Genomic DNA, 26,137 nt, shown 5'->3' on the forward strand with positions numbered 1-26,137 from the left:
TTGAGGGGAAGGGGATAGCTCTTTAGTGTTTGTCATTGCTTCTCATTATGATTTTGGGTTTCCCTTAAATGCCACACTTTGCTGCTTGGGAGATGGGAGCAGCTTCGTAGGCCTGCAGTGAAGGTTATGCCCTGCGGTTTGCTGTGGCTGAGAGGAAAGAATTCTGGCCTGAGCCTGAGTACCAATCACTGTCAGTCTCACCTAAGAGAACTTTGGAAGGTCACTCAGCTTCCATCAACCTTGTTTTTTCATCAATTAAGGGTAGATTATGACACCCACTTTAGGATTGCTGGAGGGTGAAACTAGCTAATATAATTCCGACTGCTAAGGAGGGCCCTACCCTATTCTGTTTTCAGGCTGCTTTAGTGATAACCAAAGCATGGGTCTTGGATGCAAAACCGAAGGGTTTAGGTTCTGCCTCTTACACATTTGGCTGGTTGTGTGTTCCTTGCAGTCAGCCAGCCTCACTGGGGATAAATACCTATGTCACATTGCCTGCAGCTCTCCCCCTGTTATGTGTGTCCCCCAAAACGATGAACAGGAGAGAAGTGCATTTGCATCCTAGCTACCTACCACTTACCAGCTACGTGACCTTGGACAAGTCGCTTTGCTTCTTGGACCTTAGGGTTTTTTTTTTTTTTTTAACCCTATGAAATGGGAATAATAATACCAGTCCTTACCTCCTGAGGTGGTTGGAAGGTGGGACGAGATGGGGCCTGTAACTTGATTGGCTCAGTGCCTGGCCCTAGGGAGTGCTCAGTAAAGGTTAGTTTACTAGTTACTAGTTAGTTACCAGTGCACTCCAGCAGACCTGAGAGTCCCCCAGAGTTGGGTCTAACCAAGCTGCAGGTTAGCTCCTCAAGCTGGTTGCCCATGGCTCGTGGCAGGTGGGTTGGTAGTTTGGACTATTCCAGGTCAGGAGGCAACCGTCCAGGTTTGTCATTTGGTGGATGGCAAAGTCAGGCTCCAGATGGTGAGTTGTTCTTTTGGAATTTCCTCTCTGTTTCCATTTGTGTTTAAGAGGAAGACCTCTCTCTCTCTGTCTCTCAGACACACACACACACACACACACACACACACACACACACACACACACACACACACACACACACACACACACGCTTGGATTAGGTCATGAAGGATGCACCAAAAAATGGTAGTAGTGCCTGCTTCTGAGGAGGCGCATCGGGGGCAGGAGGGAAGCTTAGCATTGACCCTCTGAGTCTTTTCAACTCGTTGGAAGTTTTTACCAGTTGCGTGTATCAGTTCTTCAATCAATAAGAAACAAGTTCTTAAAAGACCACTGGGTAGTAAAAGGTCTTTGAATGCCATCCTGCTTCCTAATGCGTTAATAAGAAGCCCTAGGAGTTTTAGAGAATCTGTTTCATAGCTGTCCATCTGAGCCCACGTCCCCTGAATCCCAGGCCAGAGGGCTTTCCTCCACTCACACAGACTGTCTCCCGCCCCGTGGTGGCTGGCCTCCCTTTCTGCCTTCCAGAATCTGCCAACCTGAGTCCTAGACAACCGCCCGCCCCCCGCCCCCCCACGCGGCTGACCACCCCTCTGGTCCATCCTCTGGGGTGGCCTGTGTGTGGGGGGAGCCCCGGGCCTGACCGAGCAGGCCTGAGGCTGGAGGCCTTGGCTTCCTCCTGCCCAGCCTGTCCTGCCCCGCCGCCTCCCAGCATGGAAGGAGAAGTCTGTGTATCCTGTTCCCTACCCTCCTTTGAACCGAGCTCTGTTCCAGGAATTGCAGGGCCTCTCTGCTTGCACGGCAGGGTTGAGCTGCTCCCTCAGGCCCCATGCGTGGAGCTGGCAGCTCCTTGGAAAAGTTTCTTTTCCCTTTTCTTTCTGGCATGTAGGGTGGATTCCCCTGCCCGCCCCAGACTGTGCATCTCAGGGGTTATTTGAGTTGAGTCCCGAAGGAGCGTCTTGCTCTGTGGCGTCAGTGGGGCAGAAGCAGAAGCAGAATGCTGAAAATCCCCTATCTTCCTCCCTCCCCAAAGCCTTTGATCTCCCCTCCACCCCAGCCTGAAGCCCCTCCCTCATTCCCCCAGCCCCTTTGTTGTCACATCTGTTGAGCCCCGCCCGCTAGGCTCATTGTTGTTTTTGGAGGTCATCTAGTCCAATGGTGAGCAGCTTTTTTTTCCTGCCCGATGACCAATTCAGGAAACACGAAAGCATTTCTAGGTCCACTTTTTATTTTTCCATCTAAGTTGAAAATAGCCCTGTTGATCCCAGTGTCGGAGGTGGGCAGGGCAGTGGTGTAGCCTCTCACTACTTGGATGATCCACTTCCTAAGAGAGGAGACCCTTACTGAGAAGTGCCGGTGCTCTGGGGCCATTCACACCTAGGCACGTTTCAGCAGAGCGGGGCAGAGCCAGCCTTTTCCTCTCTTCCTTCTCAGTGGACACCTCAGGCCAGGGGCTTCTGAATGTTTGTCTAGCTCCTTGTTTTACAGATGAGGGAAACTGAGGTCCAGGGTGGATGTGACATTCCTGAGGGAGAGATTCTTGTAAGATGCTGGGTAAGACTTATTATTGAGAAGAAGAAGAAGTAGGAGGAGAAGGAGGAGGAGAAGGAGAAGAAGAAGGAGAAGCAGTAGCCTCCACTGCTTTTACTTTTCCGCCGGGACAGTGAAGCCATCTGGCTTTGCCTCCCTTCTGTGTGGCGGCACAGGCCTTGCGGTGTTTGTGTTTCTCCTCAGCCAGGGGTGTACTTTGCAATTTAAATGATAAAGAAAACAAGCTCTGTTTTCACAGAAGCTTTAGAAAACTTGCATGAAACCTCTCATGGTGGTTTTGGGAGCCCAGATAGGCCAAGTTTCCCTTGAAACGTGGGGAGAGGGGGACATTAAGGACAGTCCGTCCGTAGAGTGTGAATGATTGCATTCATCTTGATGAGGCTCGGAGAATTAGTGTGAGAATGATGCCTGCACGGCCCAGCAAACCCACCCTTTTCTGTATGTGCTTGTGGCCAATTTGTCTCAGCTCGAAATGGAAGGCTGACAAGATGGGCTATTTTTTTCCTGGTAAAAATAATTACACGCCAGATGCCCTTCCAAGTTCTGCGCCTCAACCAGTTAAAGATTTTTGGATCTTTTGCCCAGAATGCTTGTTCAGAAGGTAAGCTTGTTAGCATCTGAGCCAAGTATAATAATAATGATTCAGGCCAGGGACTACAAAGGACTCTCTGACGAGCAAAAAAATAATTACTGCATATTGCATATCCTGAAACCTTTTAAATGTGTGTATGTGTGTGTGTGTGTGTATACATACACACATATATGTACATGAGATGGGATGGTCTCAGCGACAAAAAAATTTATGTTACAACTTCAGAATTAAGCCTCCATCTGCCTTTGTTTGTTCTTAGAAGCAGTTGGTAGCCAGTTCCTCTCTCCCTGGTACCCAGAGCTTCCCAGAAACCCTTTCTGACAGAAAAGCTTCCAGAGGCCTTTAAGGAAGCAGGACATTCATTCAGGTGTTGCTTCGCAGGCCTCCGTTTTTAGCATCCGTTCTATAAAAAGAGGGTGACCCCTCAGCCCAGTGTAAAGCACCCGTTTTTCTGGGGTCAGACTGGGGTTGGATCTCAGCTCTGCCACTTACTGGCTGTGTGAACTTGAGCAAGCGTCATCTGCTTCCCACCTGGAGGGTGAGAATGAGAGTTCTGCCTTTGCAGAGTTGGGGCAGGGACTGGAGAGAATATTTATAAGATGCTGCGTTAGTTTCCTAGGGCTGCCTTAAGACCTTACCACAAACCGGGTGGCTTACAACGGACATTTATTCTCTGACAGTTCTGAAGGCCAGAAGCCCCAAATCAAGGTATCGGCAGGGCCGCGCTCTCTCCAAAGGCCCTGGGGAAGCATCTTCCCTTGCCTCTTCTAGCTTCTGGTGGTTGCTGGCAATTCTTGGAGTTCCTTGGCTAGTGGCTGCGTCACTCCAGTCTCTGCCTCCATCTTCACACGGCTTCCTCCCTGTGTGTGTCTCTGTGTTCTTTCCTCTTCTTATAAGGATGCCAGTCACTGGATTTAGGGCCCACCCTAATCCAATGTGGCCTCACCTTAACAGATTACTCTGCAAAGACCCTTTCCAAATAAGGTCACCTTCTGAGATTCTGAGGACATATGAATTTTGGGGGTGGGGGGGCATTATGGAACCCAGTGGAGATGCCTTGCATATTATGGCAGATAATGTTTTGGCAGATGACAGCATTTGGTATTTTTAGGGTTGTCCCTTATCAGAGGTCTGGAGAGATAGTCCTCAAATAAGATGGGAGCAAGCCTGGCTACTTGGGGAACAGAAGGACGGCCACACGGCAGAAGCTGATGGTGGGGGGCGGTGGCAGGATTGGTGGTTGGAGACGAGGCGGGACAGGATGAGGCAGCTGGCCCTGGAGCTGGGGAGACCACATTTGTTTCATTCCAGGCGACGGCGATGGTGGCCTGCTCAGGGTGGTGACCACGCAAGTGGAGAGAAGAGGCTGCATTCTGTGATTCCCTGTCTGTTCCCTTGGCCGCCCTGGGCCCTGGTCTCTGCCTCGCCGCGTCATCTTGGATGATTAATGCCACTGAGGTTGAGAGGACGGAGGAGAAAATGGAATGCTTTAGCATCTGCGAGAGAAGTCTGACCCCAGGGCCCCCGAAGGGAGTTGTTTTTGTGGCCTCAGAGCCTGTGAGACTCTGTTACCTGCTAGTTGCTCACAGTCCCCTGGGCCCTGCTGAGCCCCAGGGCATAAGTGCGCGAGGGCTACAAGGCTTGTTGAGGGATTCAGCCAGATTCCGTAGGTCACTTTTGGTCAAGCAGCAGGCATTCCGTCGTCCTTTGTACCTCAGGACGACCCTGGCCTGGGACTCTGAGACGTTGCCCGCATTCTTCTCCTGGGACTGGAATGCGGCCGCCATGGCAGTGGCTGCGGGGGAGTTGGAGCCTTTCCTGGCCCGGCTGCCCTCTGCTCTGGCCCCGCTGACCGGCTCATGCCAGCTCCCTTCTGCTTGCTCGGCCCAGTCCCTCCCACGCCCTCCGGCCTGGCCAGGACTGGCCCCAGCTGGGGTAGCTAGACATCGACCCTGTGGACAAATTATTTTCTAGAAACCACCTTGAGGATCTCAGTATCTTGGCCACCGGGCTTGGGGTTTGCCTGGCCCTAGAGGGAAAGGAAGGCGTTCCCCTGGGGACACACCTGCATGTTTGTTAATGTTATCAGTCTTCCCATCCAGGGCTTCTCAAACTTGAGTGGGCATCAGAACCACCTGGAGGGCTTGTTACAACCCAGGTGGCTGGGCCCCGCACGCAGGGCTCTAGGGTGAGCCCCGAGCGTCGGATGGCTTACCAGCTCACAGGGAACGCCGAAGTTAAGGATCTCATGTCCCATCTTGAGGGAGCATTCTCCCTCCAAAGTCCCCTCCTTTCTGCCTCTGATGCTACGCTACCCGCCCCAGTGCAGGCCACCTTTATCTTCCACTGCCCGTATGCAGTTTATTACCTGACTGGTCCCCCTGCTTCCACCGTGGCCCCCTTACAGCCCATTCTACACGTCTGAGCAGGCAGAGTCGTGTCATGTCGCTGCTTGAACCCTCCCCAGCCTCCCCCTGGCAACCCCTCACTCTTAGGAAGCCCTGAGCGGCCCTGCCCATCACCCAGCCTCGTCTAGTTGCCCTCCCACCCCGGTCTCTTGCTAGTTCCCTGACACCCGACTCTACGTGCCACAGGACACAGCACTCGCTGGTCCCTCTTCCTGGAACGCTCTTCCCCCAGCTCTTTGAAAGGCTGTTTCCTCCTCATCTCCACTTCGGTCACCTGCTTAGACCGCTCCACCTCACAGGCCCCTTCCCCAAGCTCCGTTGTTCTGAATCACCAGATGCTGATGTTCGTCATGGCACCAATCACAGTCTTCAAACAACTTTTACTGATTTATTTTGCTTCTTGATTTTGATGTGTCTCCTCCACTAGAGGGTAGAAGCTGTGACTTTGACCTTCTTGTTCTCTCTGCTGTTTGACGCTTAGCGTGTGGTTAATAAATATTCTTGCACGAATGAAAAATGAACGAATGCTTGAGTGCAGATTATAGAGGGTCAGGTCAAGGCTGAACCATGTGGTCTGAACTTTTGAGGGACTGCATTTGAATTCCTTCATTGTGGAAGAAAATGGGATGTCCCCACTGGAGCGGACCAGAACTAGACAGTTCTAGAGGCTGGATATGGAAGGAAAAATGCTAATTGCTAATCATAAAATAATGAGAACTTACTGAGCGCTTGCACTGTGTCAGGCACTACTTTATGTACATTAAGTGTCCATTTTACAGAGGAGAAGACTTAACACAGAGAGGTTAAGAAACTTGTTTCCCAGACAGTAAGCAGGGGAGCCTGGCTTCGAACCTGGGCACCACGGCTGCAGGGTCTCCACAGTTAACTCCTGCACCATGTTTAGGGAGGCTGTGATGAGGCAGGGGAGAGAGAGGAGATGGTCCTCTCACTTGCTCCCTTTTTACAAAGCTTCCATGCCAGGTGATGCAATGCAGTCCTCTAGCTGGAGGGGTAGGTGGACATGGCTGGTTCACGTTACACTTAGCATTCACTAGCCTGTCCCACACCGGACAGTATGGACTCAAGTGGACTCAAGTCCATGGGGCCAGAAGCCAGGGCTCCCGAGGCTGAGTTACTGTTTGCCTGGCAAATGCCAGAGCTCTCTGGGGTCTTGTTCCATTTCACGACTGACAAACGCCCTTCTCCCCAGGGCGGCCATCATTACCACCCAGTACCCACAGGCGAGCCATGGATGAGCTGACTAAGGAGATGCCATCTGGCTGGGGCCAGCAGGTGGGAGAGAAGAGGCTGGGCTCACCTTCCATCTGGCCCAGGCCTTGCTGGTGAAGGACTGGGCTTCAAACAACACCTTTAACCTGGAAAGAATCAAAAAAGGTTGAGGGTGGACACACCTCAGCTGCTGACATTTTATCATTTAAGCACATTTTTTTTTTTTTTTTTTAAACCGGAAATTAAGGGGAAGTTTAGAAACTTCATCATGGCTTCATGAACCATTGCTCTTGGAAAATGGACTTTTTGAAAAATTCCCTTGATTGATTGTTTTTAGGAGGCTGCGGATAACTTTATATTATTCCTGTAAAATTTCCTGAGTTTTCCATGTCAAGCATTTTGTTTTATTAAAGAGGAAAAGAGAACTAATATTGGTTGAGCCCCTCTTGTGTGCTGGGCAAAATGATCCTTCCTTTTACTTTGGTTTTGTCTACTACAGAGTTATCCTATGAGGCGGTGGGATGAGAATCTCTACTTTACAGGTGAGGGTGGCCCAGGGGAGGGACTTGCTCATAGCCAGGATTCACACTGGGTCCCAGCATTCGTTAAGTGTGGGGCTGCCAGATGTGATGGGTCCATGTATTGCTTCCTTGACTTTGTTTTAGGTGGGGTTGTGGATATCAGATGTAATATTATATATATACACACACATATATATATATACACACACATATATATGTATATATACACACACATATATATGTATATATACACACACATATATGTATATATGTAATTAATATTTTAAAATATATTAATATAAAATATATTAATAATATGTATATACATACAATGTGTCTATAACTATGTATTGCGTCATAATTTGCCTGGAGACGGTGGGTGGTCCTTTCCAAAGCAGTTGTCTCGGGAGGCTGTAGACAGATGTCCATAGTGGGCCTGTACTCAGAAAGTATTGGGGCCATGTAGTTTGAAGGTTTGTCATTTGGAGGACTACTGAGGAATTAAAGCAAGTGACTCAGCTCAAACCATATGGGATCAAAACAAGACCTGACTCCAGTGATAACAGTAATAATAATAGCTTTTATTTATAGAGTGTTTACCACGTGCCAGGTGCAATTCTAAGTGCTTTCTGTCAATTAACTCATCTCATCCTCGTAACAGCCCTATGTTCTAAGTACTGTTATCACCATCCCCATCTTACAGATGACGAACATGAGGCACAGAGAAGTTGACTAACTTGCTCCAAGGTCACCCAGGTAATAAAAGGCAGAGCTGCGATTTGAACCCAGGCAATGAGGCGCCGCCACAGCCTGGGGGGTTAACTGCTGGGTTAATATACCAGTGATGGGTCTGCCTTTCTTGTGGGTCTCATAAGCAGGCACTGAAGGTCAAGCACAAAGAAGCATTTGTTCATTTATTTAAGGGACATTTCGGAGTGTCTTGACAGTTTGTCAGACACTGTGCTAGGTGAGCCGGCTTAGAAAGAGAAATTAAAAAAAGGTCCCTGTCTTAAACTGTATCACTGCTCCTCTTTCTGTGGGTGGGGATGCATCCCTCCTCCTTGAAGTGAGGCTGGGTCATGTGACATGCTCTGGCCAATCAAATGTGAGCAGATGGGTGTGTCACTTCCGGGTGGAAGCTTTAAGCGTCCCATATGCTCTTCCCTCAGCTACTGTGGGCGGAGTGTTCCGGATGGTGGCTGCTTCTGCATCCTGGGTCCCAGGATGAGGAGGACGGTGCTGAGCAGAGGACCCACGACAGATGGGCATGTAGTGCAAGTGAGAATTAAACCTGGAGCAGGGTGTTCCATGAATGAATTTTAGGGGGTCCATAATTGGGACAGATATTTAACTTCCTGAAGTGATGGCATGTATTGAAAACCACACGTGTGTCCTCACAACGCTGTCACCTTTATATAAGACCAGGATGCCTTTGATTGTAATGCCGCCTCTGTACACAATCGGGTGACACCTCAAAGTATGGAAAAGCTATCTTTTCCTTAAAAGGCAGGTTTCTCAAACTCATGAAATACATCCCCAAAACTTCACAGAACCAGGTCCTTGGGAATGACTAAATATAGTTAATGTTTCTTTAGCTTGGAACTTCCTCTCCCGCCCCACCCCTTGTATGCATGCTATTAAAAATAATGCATTGGGAAATTATCCCAGCATTTACCATTCAGAGACATAATGATAGCTGCTGCTGCTTTTTTCTCTTTTTTTTTTTTTGGTGCCGTTTTGCTTTGTGCCAGACCTTTCACAGTCAAGAGTATTGAATCTTCATGGTCGTTCTGGGAAAAGTAAAGATGATTCTGCCCATTTTACGGATGAGGAAACTGAGGCCTCAGAAATGTAAGGTACCTTGCCCGAGGTCATGCAGCTGGTGAGTAGTGAGGCAGGGATTTGAACCTGTCACACCTGACTTCAGCAATCCTGCAGTCATTAGAAGCCAGCAGAGGACACAGAGTAACCTGAGCTCCCACTTAAAACCGCCACCCCCCCCACCCCCGCCCCGCCCCGCCGGCTTATTTGCAAACATCTGAAGTCAGCTGCCTAGTGGAAGGTCCAGATGGCCTGGGAGAGCAGTTCTGTGCCTTTACAATCAGGCAGGCTGAGTGTTTGCAGACAGCTAGCTAATCTACAAGGACATTCAGGCTCCAGATCTGGACAGAGACCCTCAGAGGCAGGGTTGGACTGAGCAGGCCAGAGTTGGAAGATGCTCTTTTGAGTGGGGGCTGGCGTGTTACTGTGTTGGCCACCGTGTATCCGTAGCATCTTAACAGAATCTGGCATGCAGCAGGTGCTCGGTAAATACTTGTTCGTCCTCTGATGGCCACAGCTAACGAGCTCAGCCTTATAAATGCCTGTTAACAGATTCATTCAACACGTAGGAAACACTCAGGTGGCCCTGCTCTTGGCATTGGGAACAGAGTTCGTGCTCTGATGGCACTTAAATCTAGAGGGGGTGGGAGTTAGAGTATGTTAGGAAGTAATTTGCACTATGGAGAAAAATAAAACAGAGAGACGGCTTATAGGGGCAGGTGTTCAGAAACAGGAACGAAGTTGGGGAATGAATCGGCCAGTAGCTGGGGGCAGACCGCAGGCAGAGAGCCCAGGAGATGCCCAGACCAGGCATGAGGAGGTTGGATGAGGCAGAGTCCCAGTGGCTCAGCTGAGGCGGGTTTGATGAAGGGGCCACGGACAGAGGTTTGGCAGGTTAAGAACCAACATGGAGCATCATGCAGGCCCAGCCCTGACAAGGGGGGCAGAGGAGGGGCCGCTCGGCAGGGCTGTAGTGTGGTAGGGCCCAGGCTCTGCCACGTGGAGGGGGTCCCGGAATTTCTACCCCGAACACTTCCTCTTTCCGCCCTCTAACCTCCCGCTGGTGCCTCCCATTGGCTGAGCTCAGCTGACAGCCCGTGCGTGGGGGGTGGTGGATGGAGCCCGTAGGATTGCTTGGTACAGAGTGGAGTGGAGAAGGGTAGGCCCCGGACTGGAGCTGTGGGGAGAGGGCAGCAGAAGAATAACCCAGAGAGTGGGGAGGTTCACGTGGCTGGAGAGGAACGAGCAGGTGAGGGAGGGGAGGGGGGGAGGTCGGGGGGATGGGGGTCCACACCACGGCCAGCCTTCGGGCTCTGTTTGGAGGGAAGTGGGAAGCCAGTGGAGGATTGGAGCAGATGTGCTTAAATATCAATACTACCATCAGGATAATGTCTCTGTGGTGGGTGTGGACAGAGGCCCCTTACGATGAGTACTGGGACCCCAGAGCTGACCCCCGGGAGAAACCGGTCCTCCTCCAAAACCCTGAGTGAGGCATTTGCCTGGTCTACGTGCTGTGTGCCTGCCAGCCCGTAAAGGACAGGAAAGAGAAAGGAGCAGTGCGTCTCGAAAGAGGATATTCTGGAGCTCTTGATAATCAGATCCCATTGTAAAGTCATGCTTTGAGTTACAGCATTGAAATCTTTGTTCCAGTGGAAAACTTTTACAGACTGTCCCTGGTGAGCCCGGAATCCTGTTTGGATCTCAGAAGGCCTTAAAATAGTGTGGGATGCTGGTAGACAGACTCTGAAGGGACAAAGGTCATGTGCTTACTGCACTGGCCACACCTTGGTGGGACAGCCCTGGCCACTCCTGCTGCCCCCAGGGTTGGGCGCACGGAGGCTTTCTCGTCTGGTTGAGTTCCCCGAAGTGGCCCTGCCCACGTGGGAGGCTGGTCCAGCCCAGCCAGGCATGAAGCGTTGCCTGGCGTCTTCTCAGGCCAAAGTGCAGCCAAGTCCCTCTTGGTCGGCTGGTTCTCACAGGATGCCCAGGGGCGGGAGGGCACGCTTGTGGGTCTTGGGTCCATCTCAAGTGGGATACTGAGTGAGGTGGGAGGGCTGGGGCTCGAACAACTTCTTTTTCTGTCCGGTTCTACCACTGTGGCCAAGTAGACCAGAAACCCTTTGCTGGCAGGAATCCTCTTTCTCATCTTTTTTATCCCCCAAAGCTTGTCCTGGGAGTGGATGGTTTGGGGCCAAGTGTTTAATGTCCTTGAGTCTCAGTCTACCCTCCTGTAAAATGGGGATGATATCCATCTAGGGCTGTTGGGAGTGAGGCAAGGTGCTTGGCACATAGTACATGCGCAGTGAATTTCCTTTCAACTCAGAATTCTATCTTTATCCATCCCTCAGTGGCCAGGAGGAAGGGAAACAGATACTGCTGGCCCCATTTGATAGGTGGTCAGATGAGAAGGCAAGAGGCTGGACACCATGCCTGAAGTGGGATCTGTGTAGAATCCAGGTCTTGACCCCAGACCTTGTGTGCTCCTCATCACAGCAACATTTTTGTACCCCATCATCTGACCAAGGAGATGTACACCTGCATTTTTATTTGCAAAGGCATTTTAGTGCATTTAAAAAAAAATTTTTATTATCTATTATTAGTCTTCTTTTTTATTATTTAAAAAATATTTTATTTATTTATTTATTATTTTCTTTATTTTTTATTTTATTTTTATTTTTTTGGCTGCGTTGGGTGTTAGTTGCGGCACGCGGGCTTCTCTCGAGTTGTGGCACGTGGGTTTTCTCTCTCTAGTTGTGGCGTGCGGGTTCCAGAGCACGTGGGTTCTGTAGGTTGCGGCACGCGGGCCCTCTCGTTGAGGCATGAGGGCTCAGTAGTTGTGGCGCACGGGCTTAGTTGCCCCGCAGCCTGTGGGATCTTGGTTCCCTGACCAGGGATCGAACCCTGGTCCCCTGCGTTGGAAGGCGGATTCTTTACCACTGGACCACCAGGGAAGTCCCCTATTTATTATTTTTTAAGTTGTATGGTTTATGTTTGCATCCTTGGAATTTTATGTCTTTGCTATGACCTTTTATCCATTTTGGGTTTTTAAGACAAAAGCTGGAAAACTGTTTTGCTCTCTGATGGGACTTCACACTGAATTTGTTAAGGCCCCAGTCCGGGCAGCAATTCTTGACTCTTCATGGAAAGGCCATGTCTCTGAGTCACAGTGTGTGGCTCCCAGACCCAGCTCCCCGGAAGGTCATCTATGCGGGGCCCAGCTGGGTCCACAGTAACTGGTGTGCGTGAGCCCTCCCTCTCGCTGCAGAAAAGACCTGGTTCATCCCCCAGTGGATTAATCAATCGTAGAGCATCGACATCTTGACCCAGCTCGGCCACCAGTCCTTCACTGGATACCGAGGGGAATTGGACTAAGTGGCCTCCACGGGTCTGCCCCGTTCCAGGCGTCCTAGATTCACTACTGGGCAGCAAGTAGGGCTCAAGGGCCAGGTCAGAATCCTTTCTCTGGAACCTTCTGTCATATCATCCAACACGCCCTCAGGTGAGAGTGCCACCTTCCTGGTCTGCAGAAGCCACAGGCAGGACCCTGCTACCACTCAGGTTGCTGTGAGGATGAAAACAGGTGATGTGGTTGGAGGAGGTTTCTAATTGGCCAGGTATTCATCAATCAAGCACTTCGTGAGTGATGCTCGCATATTATACGAGGTCGGGATTGCTCATCTTCCTGGGCAGACTTCGAGATCCTCATGCGGAACTTGGGACAGATTCCTTGAGAGAAGCCCCTTTCTTTCCAGAGCGCAGTCTCGAGGGCCATGCCTTCTGAAGCTGCTAAATCCGGGCGGGGGACTCTTGATGGTCTTCATGGTTCTTTTGGGGAGCCTCCTGGCCTCTGAATTATTGATGCATGTCTACATTATTCAGAGGCTCTATTTGCATTAGTTAGCTGAATTTGGTGGCCCTGAGAATAGGAAAGCTGCCTGGGGAAGCCAGTCCTGATCGCAGCCTCACGACTGGTCTGAATAATAACTGTGGAGCAATCTCTGCTCTTTGGTGCTTCTGCTCCAGCTGTACACACGGCTTGTTTCTCTCCTCTCCCTTACCCACGGGGCCTTCGGAACTGAGCTCTCCTCCTCCCGTACTTCTACAAGCCACACAACCCTCCTGCAACTTGTAATCCTCTTTGCTTCTTAAAGATGCAGCAACTCAAGTGCCGCCTCCGCCAGGAAGTTCTCCCTGACTTCCAGACTTGGGGTAGACTTGGGATAGCCGCCTGTAGTAACTGAACAGAGCCCTTCTCACCCCCTTGCGTCAGAATATCTGTCTCATCCACTAGACTGAACTCTGTGGGGATGAACCTGTGTTTCATAGGCATCTCATTGCCTGGGATGGCACCTGTAACCTAGCAGGTGCTCTGTGTGGGGTGTTGATTGCAGTGACGGGGAAAGATTTCTTCAAGAAGGCGGGATTGGAATTGAGCCCTTCTTATGGTCTAGAGAGCGTGTGGAGGGTGTGTGTTGTGAGGGGCTTGACACTGGAGGACAGAAGGAAAGGCTTCATTGTGGGTGCTGAGATGACTACTTTCCTTGGAGCTGATGGGCTGAGTAAGAGCTGTCGGGGATGAGCTTGGGGAGGGAGCATAAGGCTGGCTTACTGATGCATTAACGGCCTAAGTGAAGAGTATGATCTTGAGTTTTTAGGGACTAGAGGGACCCTCAGGGCTTTTGAGCAGACACTCCCCAAGATAATCGGCTTGTCTCTTTGGTGGACTGGCTAGGGTGAAGAGGAGAGGGAGAAGGTAGAGAGGAAGAGGAGGTCTAGATGCACTTGACATCCTAGACCAGCTGTATCCTGGGAGGGAGAGGAATGAGGTGACAAAGATATTATTTGAGTCTAGAAATTGAAGAGCGCTAGCCCTCGACCCTGAGCACACATGTAGCTGATTCAACCTTGCCATCCTGCATCTGCCAGAGGAGGTTATACAAGTGACATGACCCAGCACACTCTGGAAGCTGGCAGGAGCATAAATAATACATCAGATATGCAGATGAACGGCCCAGGGTGTCTCTGGTCTGGGGGAGAATTCTTAGCAGACCTGAGATATTTGCGGAGCGGAATGTTCCGTTTCCCATCTAGTCCACAGCCTCAAGACATGGCACAGAGTCGTGAGTGCGAGAGAGCTTTCCAACGTGGACGTCTCTCCAGCACCAGTGGTTTTCTGTCCTGAACAGAACTTGAGGAAAGGTCATTCCTGTTTGTCCAAGCTTCCCATCTAACCTGAGGTTCTGAAAGATCCTGTTCTCCCTGGGGGCCCAGGTAGGGCTCTCCCCACCCCTGTCAACCTTGGGGCCAGGAGTGGTCCTTTATCAGAGATGTCCACCCACCTGGGACCCTTTGCCAAGTACACATCCCGGACCCCACTCAGGGCTGCAAGGTGTGTTTTAAAGGCTTTTCAGGTTATTGAAGCTTTAAAAGCCACTGAGCTAACCAGTCATAAAAGCGAACACAGTAACTGCTGTCAAAATACCAATAGAATGTAAAGAAAGGACATTTGCGTTCCCCTCCACTTGCACCGTGAGACCCAGTGCTGTGGTCTGCTTGGCGTGACTTCGAGGCCTTGGCCGGCATCCGTGCTGTCTTTAGTCTTTCCCTCCCTCTAACCAGACCCCAGAGTCTGCTGTCTCCTCAGGTCTCCCTGGAGCGTTTACCTGTGTGGGGCTCCTTCTGAGCGAGGTCCTTTTCTCTCTGCCTGTCTCTCCAAGGAACAGAAGAAACTTGGAGGCCTTGGCCACGTCCCACCTTCCAGCTGTGAAACCTTCCCTGGTGACTCTAGCCACAGAAAGCTTTTCAGTTTTTCCCTTCTGGAACGGTCCTGATTCTTAGCCTGGCAGTCTCGCTCTGGGCTTCCTCAGTCTGTGTTCCACAACTTGAGCCCATGTGATGTGTAGCACCTACAGAGCCTGGCCCGTGGCCGAGGGGCAGCCCAGGATCTGAAGACAGTTCACAGAAGAGGAATCTCATTGAACGGCACCTGAGCATAAGCTCATCTACCCTGTCATAAAAAGGGAAATGTGAATGAAAAATGCCACTTTTTCCTATGAAGATCGCATAATGCACAAGTTGGTCATGTCCTGGATAGCGGACAGAGCTGCGGAGAAGCAGCCCCGCGTGCGTCCGTTGCTGGAGGGAATCGCGTGGGTCCAGCCCCGTCGGGGGCCGCTTTGGCGTTCCTTATCCAAACTGCACATGCGCGTGGTCTTTGACCCAGCAGCCTCACGTGGGGATGCTTTTCCTGGAGATGTACCTGCAGATATTTGTGTGAAACGAACAATGCACACGATTATTCACGGTATGTGTAGAGGAGCATTTATATGGACTCTCTATATAGAGGACTAAATGTAAATCAAATGTCTGTGAGTCGGAGACTAGTTCATTCAGTGAACGATGGCCCTGGCACCGTGGGCCAGGTGTGGAAGAGTGAGGTGCTGTGTGCATGACGCAGGCAGATCTTGGGATGTGTTGTTGAGAAAAAAAGCAAGGAGCAGAATAGTGAGCTGTGTAAAACGTGTGCGTGTGTGGCAGTGTTCTAAGAGTTTATATTTGCCCCGATTCTGTAAGGAGGCCCCAGAAACTAACACAGGTGAAAGCCTGTGAGTGTTGAGGGGGGAGGCTGGGCAGAGAGGGAAAGGGGCATGCAGGTGACTTTTGACTGTGGATCTTTGGGCATCATTTGAATTTTGAACCATATTGAGTGTATTATCTATCATACATTTTATTTATTTATTTTTATTATTATTTTTAAAATTTATTTATATATTTTTTTATTTTTGGCTGCGTTGGGTCTTCGTTGCTACGTGCGGGCTTTCTCTAGTTGTGGCGATCAGGGGCTACTCTTTGTTGTGGTGCACGGGCTTCTCGTTGTGGTGGCTTCTCTTGTTGAGGAGCACGGGCTCTAAGTGCATGGGCTTCAGTAGTTGTGGCTCTTGGGCTCTAGAGCACAGGCTCAGTAGTTTTGGCGTGTGGGCTTAGTTGCTCTGCGGCATGTGGGATCTTCCCAGACCAGGGCTCGAACCCGTGTCCCCTGCATAGGCAGGCGGATTCTTAACCACTGTACCACCAGGGAAGTCCCATACATTTTATTTTAAAAATTCATGACCTTGTTAAGGTGAGACTGGGGTTGTGGGTTTTGGGGAGGAAGACCACAGAGGTAAAGTGCCATTTCTTATCCATTCACATCAAGGGTATGTACTATCCGCACAACTTATACAAATCCCAATGGAGGGACATTTACAAAATACTTGACCAATATTCTTTAAAACTGGCAAGGTCACCAAAAATAAGGAAAGTCTGAGAAAATGCCACAGCCAAGAGGAGCCTAAGAGGAGAGGACTAAATGTAATGTGGGGTCCTGGATGGGATCCTTGAACAGAAGGCGAATATTAGGAAAAGACTAAGAAAATCCGAATCAAGGGCAGACTTCCGTTCATAATACTGTATCAGTATTGGTTCACTGTATGAAATGTATCATCTAGTACTAGTATGAGATGGTAGTAGGGGTGACGATAGATGATAATATAATTTGGTGTGAAGTATATGAGAACTCTCTGTGCTATACTCAGATTTTTCCGTAAAATCTAAAACTGTGGTAAAAACTCAAGTTTATCTAAAAATAAGCAGAAAAGCAATCATGGCCTCATTTGATTCTCTCGATACCCTATGAGTCATTTCTACCTTACAGGTGAGAGGACTGAGTTTCAGAGAGGTTATGTAATGTGCCCAGGTGCCCACAGCTGGGACGTGGTGGTAGGAACCCAGGTGTGGCCCAGCCTGGCAGGGGAGGTGGTGCCAGGCGAGCGTGGAAGGGACCTCTGGGATGTTGTTGGGACACAAGAAAGGGGAGCTAAGTCCTAGCCCAGTGTGTGGATGTGGGCCATCTTGTAGGGAGCTGGGGTTGGAGATACAGCCGGGGGTCAGATCCCAGGGGTCCCCACGAGTGCTCTCATCACATAAAAATTGTCACTCTGTGAAGTGATTGAGGTGTTAACCAGCATCTTATGGTAATCATTTTACAATATATACATGTATCAAATCATCACACTGTAAACTTAAAACTTACTGTTTTCTGTTCATTTTCTTAGACCTCAGAAGACCTTTACCTTCTCAGGAGTCTGCAGTGGGGTCAGGGCAGTTTGGGGATGGACCCAGATAAACGATGAGTGAAAAAGCTCCCGGGGTCTTCCTAGGCTGGCATCCTTTGAGTCCCTGAGGATAAGGCAGAACTTGCCCCCTCGCCTGGCTTTTAGAACAGGGTGTTGCCAGGAGGCGGAAAGACGGGTTTTCAATCAGATAAAGGTAGGATCCTGCAGAAACTTCCAGGGCCCTGTGGTCCCCAAGAGGTATGTCATCACACTCCAGGCCACACCGGTGAGGTAACGGGGGGTAGAAGAAGAAACAGGGAAACTTAAAAATAGGAGAAAGGAGACTGTGTGTGCTTGTGTGTGTGCCTGCGTGTGGCGGCACGTGCGTGTGCGCGTTGGTGTGTGGGGCTTGCATGGCCCTGTGCCAGCCGTGAGGGCCCGGAAACTTCTTCTTTTGTTTTTTTTTTTTAATTTATTTTTATTTTGTTTATTTTTGGCTGTGTTGGGTCTTTGTTGCTGTGCACGGGCTTTTCTCTAGTTGCGACAAGCGGGGGCTACTCTTCGTTGTGATGTGCGGGCTTCTCATTGCGGTGGCTTCTCTCTGTTGAGAAGCATGGGCTCTAGGCGCGCAGGCTTCAGTAGTTGCGGCACGCAGGCTCAGTAGCTGTGGCTCACGGGCTCAGTAGTTGTGGCTCGCGGGCTCTAGAGCGCAGGCTTAGTAGTTGTGGCGCACGGGCTTAGTTGCTCCACGGCATGTGGGATCTTCCCAGACCAGGGCTCGAACCCATGTCCCCTGCATTGGCAGGCGGATTCCCAACCACTGCGCCACCAGGGAAGCCCCAGGCCTGGAAACTTTTTAAACGGACAATTAGGCAAAGCTTGTGCCTCCTTTGAAGGGAACCTGATGGTCAGACATCCAGTTTACAAAATAGGTAACTGGGGAGCAGCAGTTTGACATTGATAAGGAACCTTTATTTTGTAAAAGATTTTTAATCTCTCTGGTTTCCCTGATACAACATCTGAACCTTGACCTGGAACTTAGGTCGTATGTACCTGTTGGGGTCATGCGGGTGGTGCTTTTGGTGGTGATGCCACTGCTCCTGGTTCAGGGACTCTAAAAAAGATAACTAATAATAAAAACACCTGATGTGTATATAGGTTACCAGACCCTGTGATTTGACTTAATGACACATAGCAATGGTGTGGACCAGTGCAGAGCTGGCTTTGAATATTGAGAATAGTCGCTTTGCCTAATCTTCGTGGAGCTCATGGCAGTTTTCAAAGCACATAATTACATCGTGTCTACACATGGGGTTGAGCATTGTAAGATAGATGATGTGAATTTTGTCCTTTGGTCTCTTGTGTAGACTCATCGGTGGGTCGTAATCTCTTTGCCTTAAATTAAGAAAATGCTGTTCCAGAAAAGTCTAAACATTTTTTTTTTTTGCTTTGAAATAGAACTTTAATTTAGAAGTATTCCCCTATATTCTTTTTTTTTAACTTTTAATTTTATATTGGAGTATAGTTGATTAACAGTGTTGTGTTAGTTTCAGGTGTACAGCAAAGTGATTCAGTTATACATATACATGTATCTATTCTTTTTCAAATTCTTTTCCCACTTAGCTTGTTACAGAATATTGAGCAGAGTTCCCTGTGCTATACAGTAGGTCCTTGTTGGTTATCCATTTAAAATATTGTAGTGTATACATGTCCATCCCAAACTCCCTAACTATCCTTCTCAGAAAAGTCTAAACATTTTATATGAAAGCAAGAAAGCAGAAGGAATAAAAACAAACTCAAAAAAACCAGGGTATGGGGAATCTCTCCTAAATTTTAAATATAAAACCTTTATGAGGGTCGGTGACAGTGAATAAGGGTGTTGTGAATAATTTATGGACTTTTTTTTGTCACCGTAGCCTCTTGTGCGTGTTGGTCAGGTCAACGTGTTTGGGAGTGGGTACCTTTCCGTGGGTCGGTGACAGTGAATAAGGGTGTTGTGAATAATTTATGGACTTTTTTTTGTCACCGTAGCCTCTTGTGCGTGTTGGTCAGGTCAACGTGTTTGGGAGTGGGTACCTTTCCGCGGAGGTTTTTCACTTTCTTTGGGATGCACTGTGGTTGTGTGGGAAAGACAAAGGTCATGCAGTGGGATATTCCTGAGTTTCTACTCCAAACCAGCCCCAAGCTGTGTGACCTGGTTATGTAACCGCTGAGGACCCCGTCACGGGCTTCATCTGTCTGCTGGAGATGGTGGTTCGCACCTTGCAGGCTTCAGGGCAGAATCAGGTGATTGCCATGAAGTCCACGAAGCTCTAATCCCGAGCAGAGACGTGGCCTCGTCTGTCTCCAGTGAGAGGACGCAGGCCAGGGAGTGAAGGGCTCAGGTTAAGAGGCAGGGGTCATTTCATCTCGGCCTTAGAGGAGAGGCAATTTGGACCAGGGGTCAGGAGTGGCAGAGATGAGACCTGATTCATTCCGTGTCAGGTCACTAGGTTCTCTAGACCATGGTTTCTCCATGCAGGGGTGAGGTTGGCACAAGTGGTCTTCCTGGGCTCTGTGCCCTGCTCTTCTGTGGACTGGCTTCATCTGAGGAACCTATCAGGTTTCTCCAGCCCGTCTCTCCCAGGCTGTAATCACCGCCTCTACTCTCGCCGTCCTGGGTGTGGAGTCAGTGCAGTCGCTCAGGTGAGGGCTCGTCTAGATTTCCAAGTGCTTGTAGCTCCACCGGAGCTTTACGAGGATGACCTGGAGCTGGGTTGCCTGTCAGCCAACCATCTGTGATTTAGGAAGCCCATACTCAGGCTCAGGGGCACTGGGGGAGCTGCCTTGACTTCTGAGTTTAGAATCCTTGGGGCCGAATCACAGCAGCAGTGATTGTGGTGGTTAGTTGTGTTTATTCGGTGAACGATCCCAAACTGAAGCAGCGGTGAGTGCAGCTGGCATAGAGCAGCAGGTCTGCAGTTTCCAGGCAGAGCTGGGAGGCGTCTCGAAACCACATTGCACTAACCCTGCATCCTGTTGCAAGGGGCTGTGAGCCCAGCGGCCCGCTGGAGAGGCTCTTGGGGGCTTGGCAAGCTGGATGAATGTCCCTGCCACGAGTAAGCTTGGGGCTCGTGTGAGTTATCTAAATTCGGTTCATTTATTTATTTTTTATCTTTTTATTTTTTTGAAGTCTACACATTTATTAAAAAAACTACAAAATGAAAAAATTACACAATTATTATATATATATATATATTTTATTTACACAAATATAAAATTTCAAGGTTATTCAAATTTAACCAGAGGACTAAGTCTAATGAGAGAAGAAAAATTAAAAGTAAAGAATTACTAGTCCAGGGGCTCCCCTGGTGGCGCAGTGGTTGAGAATCTGCCTGCCAATGCAGAGGACACGGGTTCGAGCCCTGGTCTGGGAAGATCCCACATGCCGCGGAGCAACTGGGCCCGTGAGCCACAACTACTGAGCCTGCGCGTCTGGAGCCTGTGCTCCGCAACAAGAGAGGCCGCGACAGTGAGAGGCCCGCGACCGCGACGGGGAGTGGCCCCCGCTCGCCACAACCAGAGAAAGCCCTCGCACAGAAACGAAGACCCAACACAGCCAAAAATAAATAAATAAATAAATAAATTTAAGAACAGTTTTAATAAAAAAAAAAAAAAAGAATTACTAGTCCAACAAAGACATGCTTTTATCATGTTTCTGGTACTTTAGGGGACAGGAAGTGTTGGTAAAAAGAATGAATAAGGGAAGGACATGCCACTTAACTTCAAATAGACAATAACATTTTCTTCCTAAGCAAATGTAACACCTCTGTATAGTTTTAAATTTAAATGATCATTTTCATGATTATAGCATTTCCAAATATCAGCTCTTCTAATCTATAAAAGAGACAAAAAGTGAAATAAAAACATGAAATCCCTAACCAAAGTTTATACATCCTCATAATGGTAAATGAAATTAATTTGTTCTTAAAACCTAGTACAATTTTATATGAAGGTATACCATACACACATAAAAGAGAAAAATTAAATGAAAATAATATTTGGGATAATCCTGATCAATATCACAGGCCGTAAATTTAAGAGTAAAAAAGACATCTTGAGACTTCCCTGGCGGTCCAGTGGTTAAGACTCCGCGCTTCCACTGCAGGGGGCACGGGTTCAATCCCTGGTCGGGGAACTAAGATCCCGCATGCCGCGCGGTGAGGCCAAAAAAACATCTCATCACACAGAATGATTACATTTTCTCTAAGAAATATAAGATTCAGAGGAGTAAACCAATACTAAAATTATGTCACAGTAAATTCTTAATAAATAGTCTCACAAAATCTCCCGCCTTGGTGGAAGTGCTGTTGATGTACTTTTAAAAGCACTTTTAAATATCACATCTTGAAGTGAATGTTCTTCTCGCAGTCTACTCTGAATCAGCTGTAGCATCCTCTGCCGCTCTTTTTGCTGTGGTGAAAGATCAAATGTTGCTGGTTCATAAACTAGACCCTCTGCAGATGCAACCATTGTTTCTGCTAAATCCAATACATCTGCTCCAATATACTGACACTTCATGGCAACAGTAATATCTATATTGATTCTCAATTTGCTAGAAGAATCCTTGTCTAGTTCATATTCATACTTCCTGCATGTATCTGGATATACTGAAAATTCCATTATAGTTAATAAAGCCATAGTGGTAAATGCTGTTAGAGAAACTGTACCCCCCACTGGCTGAAGTCTCTACAGAGCTGTCAGGAACTTTCGGAAAGGCATCCAACTCTTTCACCAAACTTAAGGTTTTCTTCCGATTCAGTCGCCTCATCTTCAGGAAAACCTTCTTCTTCTTTCACATAGTCATGCTTGTGCTACGGTCCCAGCAGACCGCCATGTTTCACAGCAGCCCGGTCGCCCGGGCTCCCGTTTACCTCGGTTCATTTAGATATGTCATGTCATTAATCTGTTGGAAGCTTTGGGTCAAGAGGCAGTGCGGTGTAGTGGTTAGTGCATGGCCCCTGGTGCTAGCCTGCCTGGGTTCGAATTCAGCTCTGTGATCTTCAGTGTGATATTAACCTCTCTGGGCCTCAGCTTTCTCATCTGTGAGAGAGGGAATTGTGACAGTTCGTTAAGGGAGGTAAAGCCCTTGGCACAAACTAAGGGCTCAGTAAAATGTGAGCTGGTGATGTCGGAACTTTATTACTATTAGTGAACCTGCCCTGGCTTCTCCTCCCTCCCAACCCCATAGCAGCTGATCTCACAGGTCTGCTCCGCTTGGACAGTGGGGCCCCTGAGGGCAGGGCTCCTGGGTCTTGGTCCTTTCTGCTTCTGCGGCGTCTGGTGTGGTGAGTGCCCAGCTGCGTGGAGAGGCGCTCAGTCAACAGTGACCAGGTGTGACTTTGGGGGTATAGAGTTGCTGGGAGAATGAACACGCTTCTCTCTCAGGCTGTGCAGATTTCCGATTGGAAAAAGTTGGGGGCATAAGGTTATCGAGCATCTCTCATGGGCAAGATCGTCTGTTGCCGGAGCCTAGAAGTACACAGTGGAAGGACAGTGGGTCCTGGGGGACCTGGGCTCCAGGAGAGGAAGCCACACGGAACCTCGTAAAGAACTAGCAGCAGTGGAAACGCGGAGCATTAGTAAGAGTGAGTAGGTGAGTTGTCCCAGTAGGAGGCCAGGCAGGGAAAGGGAAGGGCTGGCTTTGAGGATCTCTGGCAGGCTGCCTGGAAGAGGTGGCATGGGATTGACCTAGGATTTTGGGGTGGGGGGGAGAATGGTGTGTAGGGGCTTCTTCCAGTAGAGGCTCGGGTTTACCTAAGGGGGCTGCAGGGAAGGCCCCACGGTGAGTCGGAGGGGGCTGCTGGCTGTGGCAGAGGCTTTCTGTAGGGGAAATGCTTATGACTGAACTGTCTAAAAATGAGTGAGAGAGAGGCGGGTAGGGCGAGAACACGAGGAGAAGGAGGAGGGGAAAGAGAGGGATCCAGAGAGGGAGGGAGGAGCAGGATGCTAGTTAAGCCTCTGCACAGCGTAAGCTGCGGGTGGTCACTGTGCCCCAGGGGCACGCTCCAGCCCCGCCCTCCTCTGTCCTGCCACCCCGTCCTTTCTCTTCCAGGCTCCCCGCTCCCCGCACGGCCCCAGAAGCCAGTGAGCGGGCATCCCGGCCATTTCCTGCCCCGCGGGCCGCCCCCCTCCTCCGATCCCAGTAGCCCTGTGCAGGCGAGACCTCGCCCCGTGGCCGGGAAGCGGGGCTCCCGTTCCCGCCTGTTTACCCTGGCGCAGCAGCAGGGAGGTGGGGTCACGTGGGGGCCCCCCACTCCCACCCTGGCATGCCAGCCTCATGAGTCGCCAGCTAAGGGCACAGGTGGGTGGGCAGGGGGCATTCCTCAGGACTGACTCTCCCCAGCCCGCCTGGCATGGGACCCCCTGCTTCTGGGGGTGGCTCTAGGGCAATGGGCCAGCCCAGTTCTGCACCGGGCCGCTGAGTCACGGTCCTGAAGTGTGGCCTCTGAGTCACCCTGCAGCCCTGTTCTCCACAGCGAGTCCTTTGTGGGACTTGCCTGGGCCCGAATGGGCATTTGACCCTGTGTGCCGCTGGCCACCCTCGAGTTCTCTTGCCCCCACCCCGCCCCGTTACAGGCCCCATCCCAAGTCTGCCTCGCAGGATCGGCTACATTCCTTCGTGATCCAGAACCCAAGAGTTTGACTCTAGCCAGCGGCTGAGTTACGGGAAAGAAGCATGGGCAGATTTAGCAAGCTGGGGCAGGAGCGAACCAGGCAAGATCTGGGGGAAGACGGCCGGGTCACCTGTCCTGACAGGGCCACAGGAGGAGTGTTCAAATCTCCTGTGTCTTGCGTGTTTTGCGAGCATCTTGAAATGACCTTGAAAACCCACCCCCGTGAGGGAGCAGGTGAGACAGTAACATCTATGTATTGGCACTGACTGTGCTGTGTGCAGTTAATTCCTGTCCAAAGATGTCAGGCTCTGTCCTTATACCCATTTCTGGTGGAAGAAACTGAGGGTTTAGTAGAGGACACTTGCTCAGGGCCCGTGAGCTAGAGAGCGGTGTGTCTGGAGTTTGACCCCAGACCTCAGTTCTGTGTTAGATTCTCTGATTCAAGTTCATTGGTTTGTGTGCTCCTTTCATCCTCTCTCTTTCCTTTTTTTTCTTCTCTCCTTTGCCGCTTAGCTGCTGGAGTCTTCCCCATGGAAGGCAGCTGTCAGCAGTGCAGGAAACCACTTAATAGTGGCAGCTAGTGGAAACTAAAGTGGCATCTGGAGTCCTGCTGTCACTGTAGGTTCAGCCTGCAGCCTGAGCCCTGAGGGCAAGCTGGGGCGTGGGCTTCAGCCCCTGGGATGGAGAAAGCAGCTGTAGGCCTTGACAGTGACGACCCCCAAGGGTCTGTGTCTGGGAGGCGGGGACAGGGACATAGTGGCATAGTGTGAGGAGATTGAGTAGCTTCTTGACTCTGAGGGGAGACCCATGTTGAGGCTGCAGGGTGCTGGGGAAGCCCCCTGGGGTTCAGGTTCTAGATGTACCCCCTCTTTAGTCAGGAGGCTTTGGGAGCATCATTTTCTTTCTGCTGTTCTCGGTTGGTTATCCCTTACACAAAGAGAGGAAGTTGGGCTAGACCAGGGTGCTAGCACCCCCCTTTTTTTCCCGGGAAGGGGGGAGGGGGGCGGGGACATCTGCATGGGGGTGAGGGGATTGGAATCTGCCTTTGTAACGAGCTCCCCAGGTGAGGTGGAGAACCTCTTTCAGGTCAGCCCCTGAGACGCAGGTAAGGCCTTGCAGTCTCCTGCCCGTGGTGGTCTCAGCCAGGGCGGGGTGCTTGGGGCTGAGTGGGCTGCTCCGATAGGGTTTTGTTGGGCCTGTGTTTGAAATCACTCACCGTAACAGCCCATATATTTCGTGTAAAAACTGGGATTTCTGGCTTCACTTGGGGCGGGTGGTGGGTCCTACTTTCCCAGGGCCACCCTGGCTGGAGCTGCCTGTAAAGGCCCCAGGATCTGAATTCAGTTATTATCTTCACAGTGTAAAACCCCAGAAGACTCAGGCCAACAGGGTGGCTGTGCGGTCTCTATTAAGTGGAGGTTCTCTCCTGCAGTGGGTGTGTGAGTGAGGTGGGGAGTGCTATTGAAGTGGATGCTTTTTGAAGACAGATGTATTGGCAGAAAGGCCAGATGTTGAAGTGGGGTTTCTGGTCTTGATTGAAAGTTTCAGTGCAGCCTTCTGTAAGGGAATGATGGTGATCCGAGTTTCTAGAACCGTGGCTGGCCCACACGAGGTGGCCAATGTTGTATGAATTTGAGTGAAATCTGATATAGAGCATTTCTGTGACCTTTGCGACCACTCCTGATTCTTTCTCCTGTTACTATACCTGAAGATTCATTTTTAAAAAATATTTTATTTTATTTTATTTATTTTATTTTTGGCTGCGTTGGGTCTTCATTGTGGTGCGCGGGCTTCTCATTACGGTGGCTTCTCTTGCTGCGGAGCACGGCCCTAGGCGTGTGGGCTTCAGTAGTGTGGCATGCAGGCTCAGTAGTTGTGGTGCACAGGCTCAGTAGTTGTGGCTCACGGGCTCTAGAGCGCAGGCTCAGTAGTTGTGGCGCACGGGCTTAGTTGCTCCGCGGCATGTGGGATCTTCCCGGACCAGGGCTTGAACCCATGTTCCCTGTGTTGGCAGGTGGAGTCTTAACCACTGTGCCACCAGGGAAGCCCTGAAGATTCATTTTTTAATGGCACTTTTAAATGGGAGGAGAAACTGAGTGTTTTTTCCTCCCAGTGTTATCATGCTTGTTGGCAGTTGGCTCCCTCGTTTTGCACAATGTCAGGTGATGGCTTGGCTGTCCAACTCCCTAACTGTATTCTTGCATTCTTAGCACAAACAGAACGACGAAGTGTGGGTTCTTATCTTATTGGAAAGCGGAAGAAAAAATAAGAACCAACATTTCCTGGATGGCCAAC

General features: G+C 49.9%; 1 protein-coding gene across 9 annotated transcripts in view; it reads left to right on the forward strand.

The window, feature by feature from the left end:
- Positions 1 to 26,137, forward strand: part of LOC309647105 (uncharacterized protein) — a 408,982-nt gene that overhangs the window by 22,673 nt on the left and 360,172 nt on the right. Inside the window, exon 2 of one of the 9 annotated variants that reach the window (XM_082434104.1) lies at positions 6,732 to 7,479. The exons of the other annotated variants lie outside the window; for them this stretch is intronic. Within the exon in view, the coding sequence (XP_082290230.1) occupies positions 6,732 to 6,782 (51 nt within the window). The 3' untranslated portion in view covers positions 6,783 to 7,479. Of the gene's footprint in view, positions 1 to 6,731; positions 7,480 to 26,137 lie in introns of those variants that run through there. 9 annotated transcript variants of the gene reach the window in all.

The sequence above is a fragment of the Balaenoptera physalus genome (assembly GCF_965194825.1).
Source record: "Balaenoptera physalus genome assembly, chromosome: 17".
Taxonomy (NCBI): domain Eukaryota; kingdom Metazoa; phylum Chordata; class Mammalia; order Artiodactyla; family Balaenopteridae; genus Balaenoptera; species Balaenoptera physalus.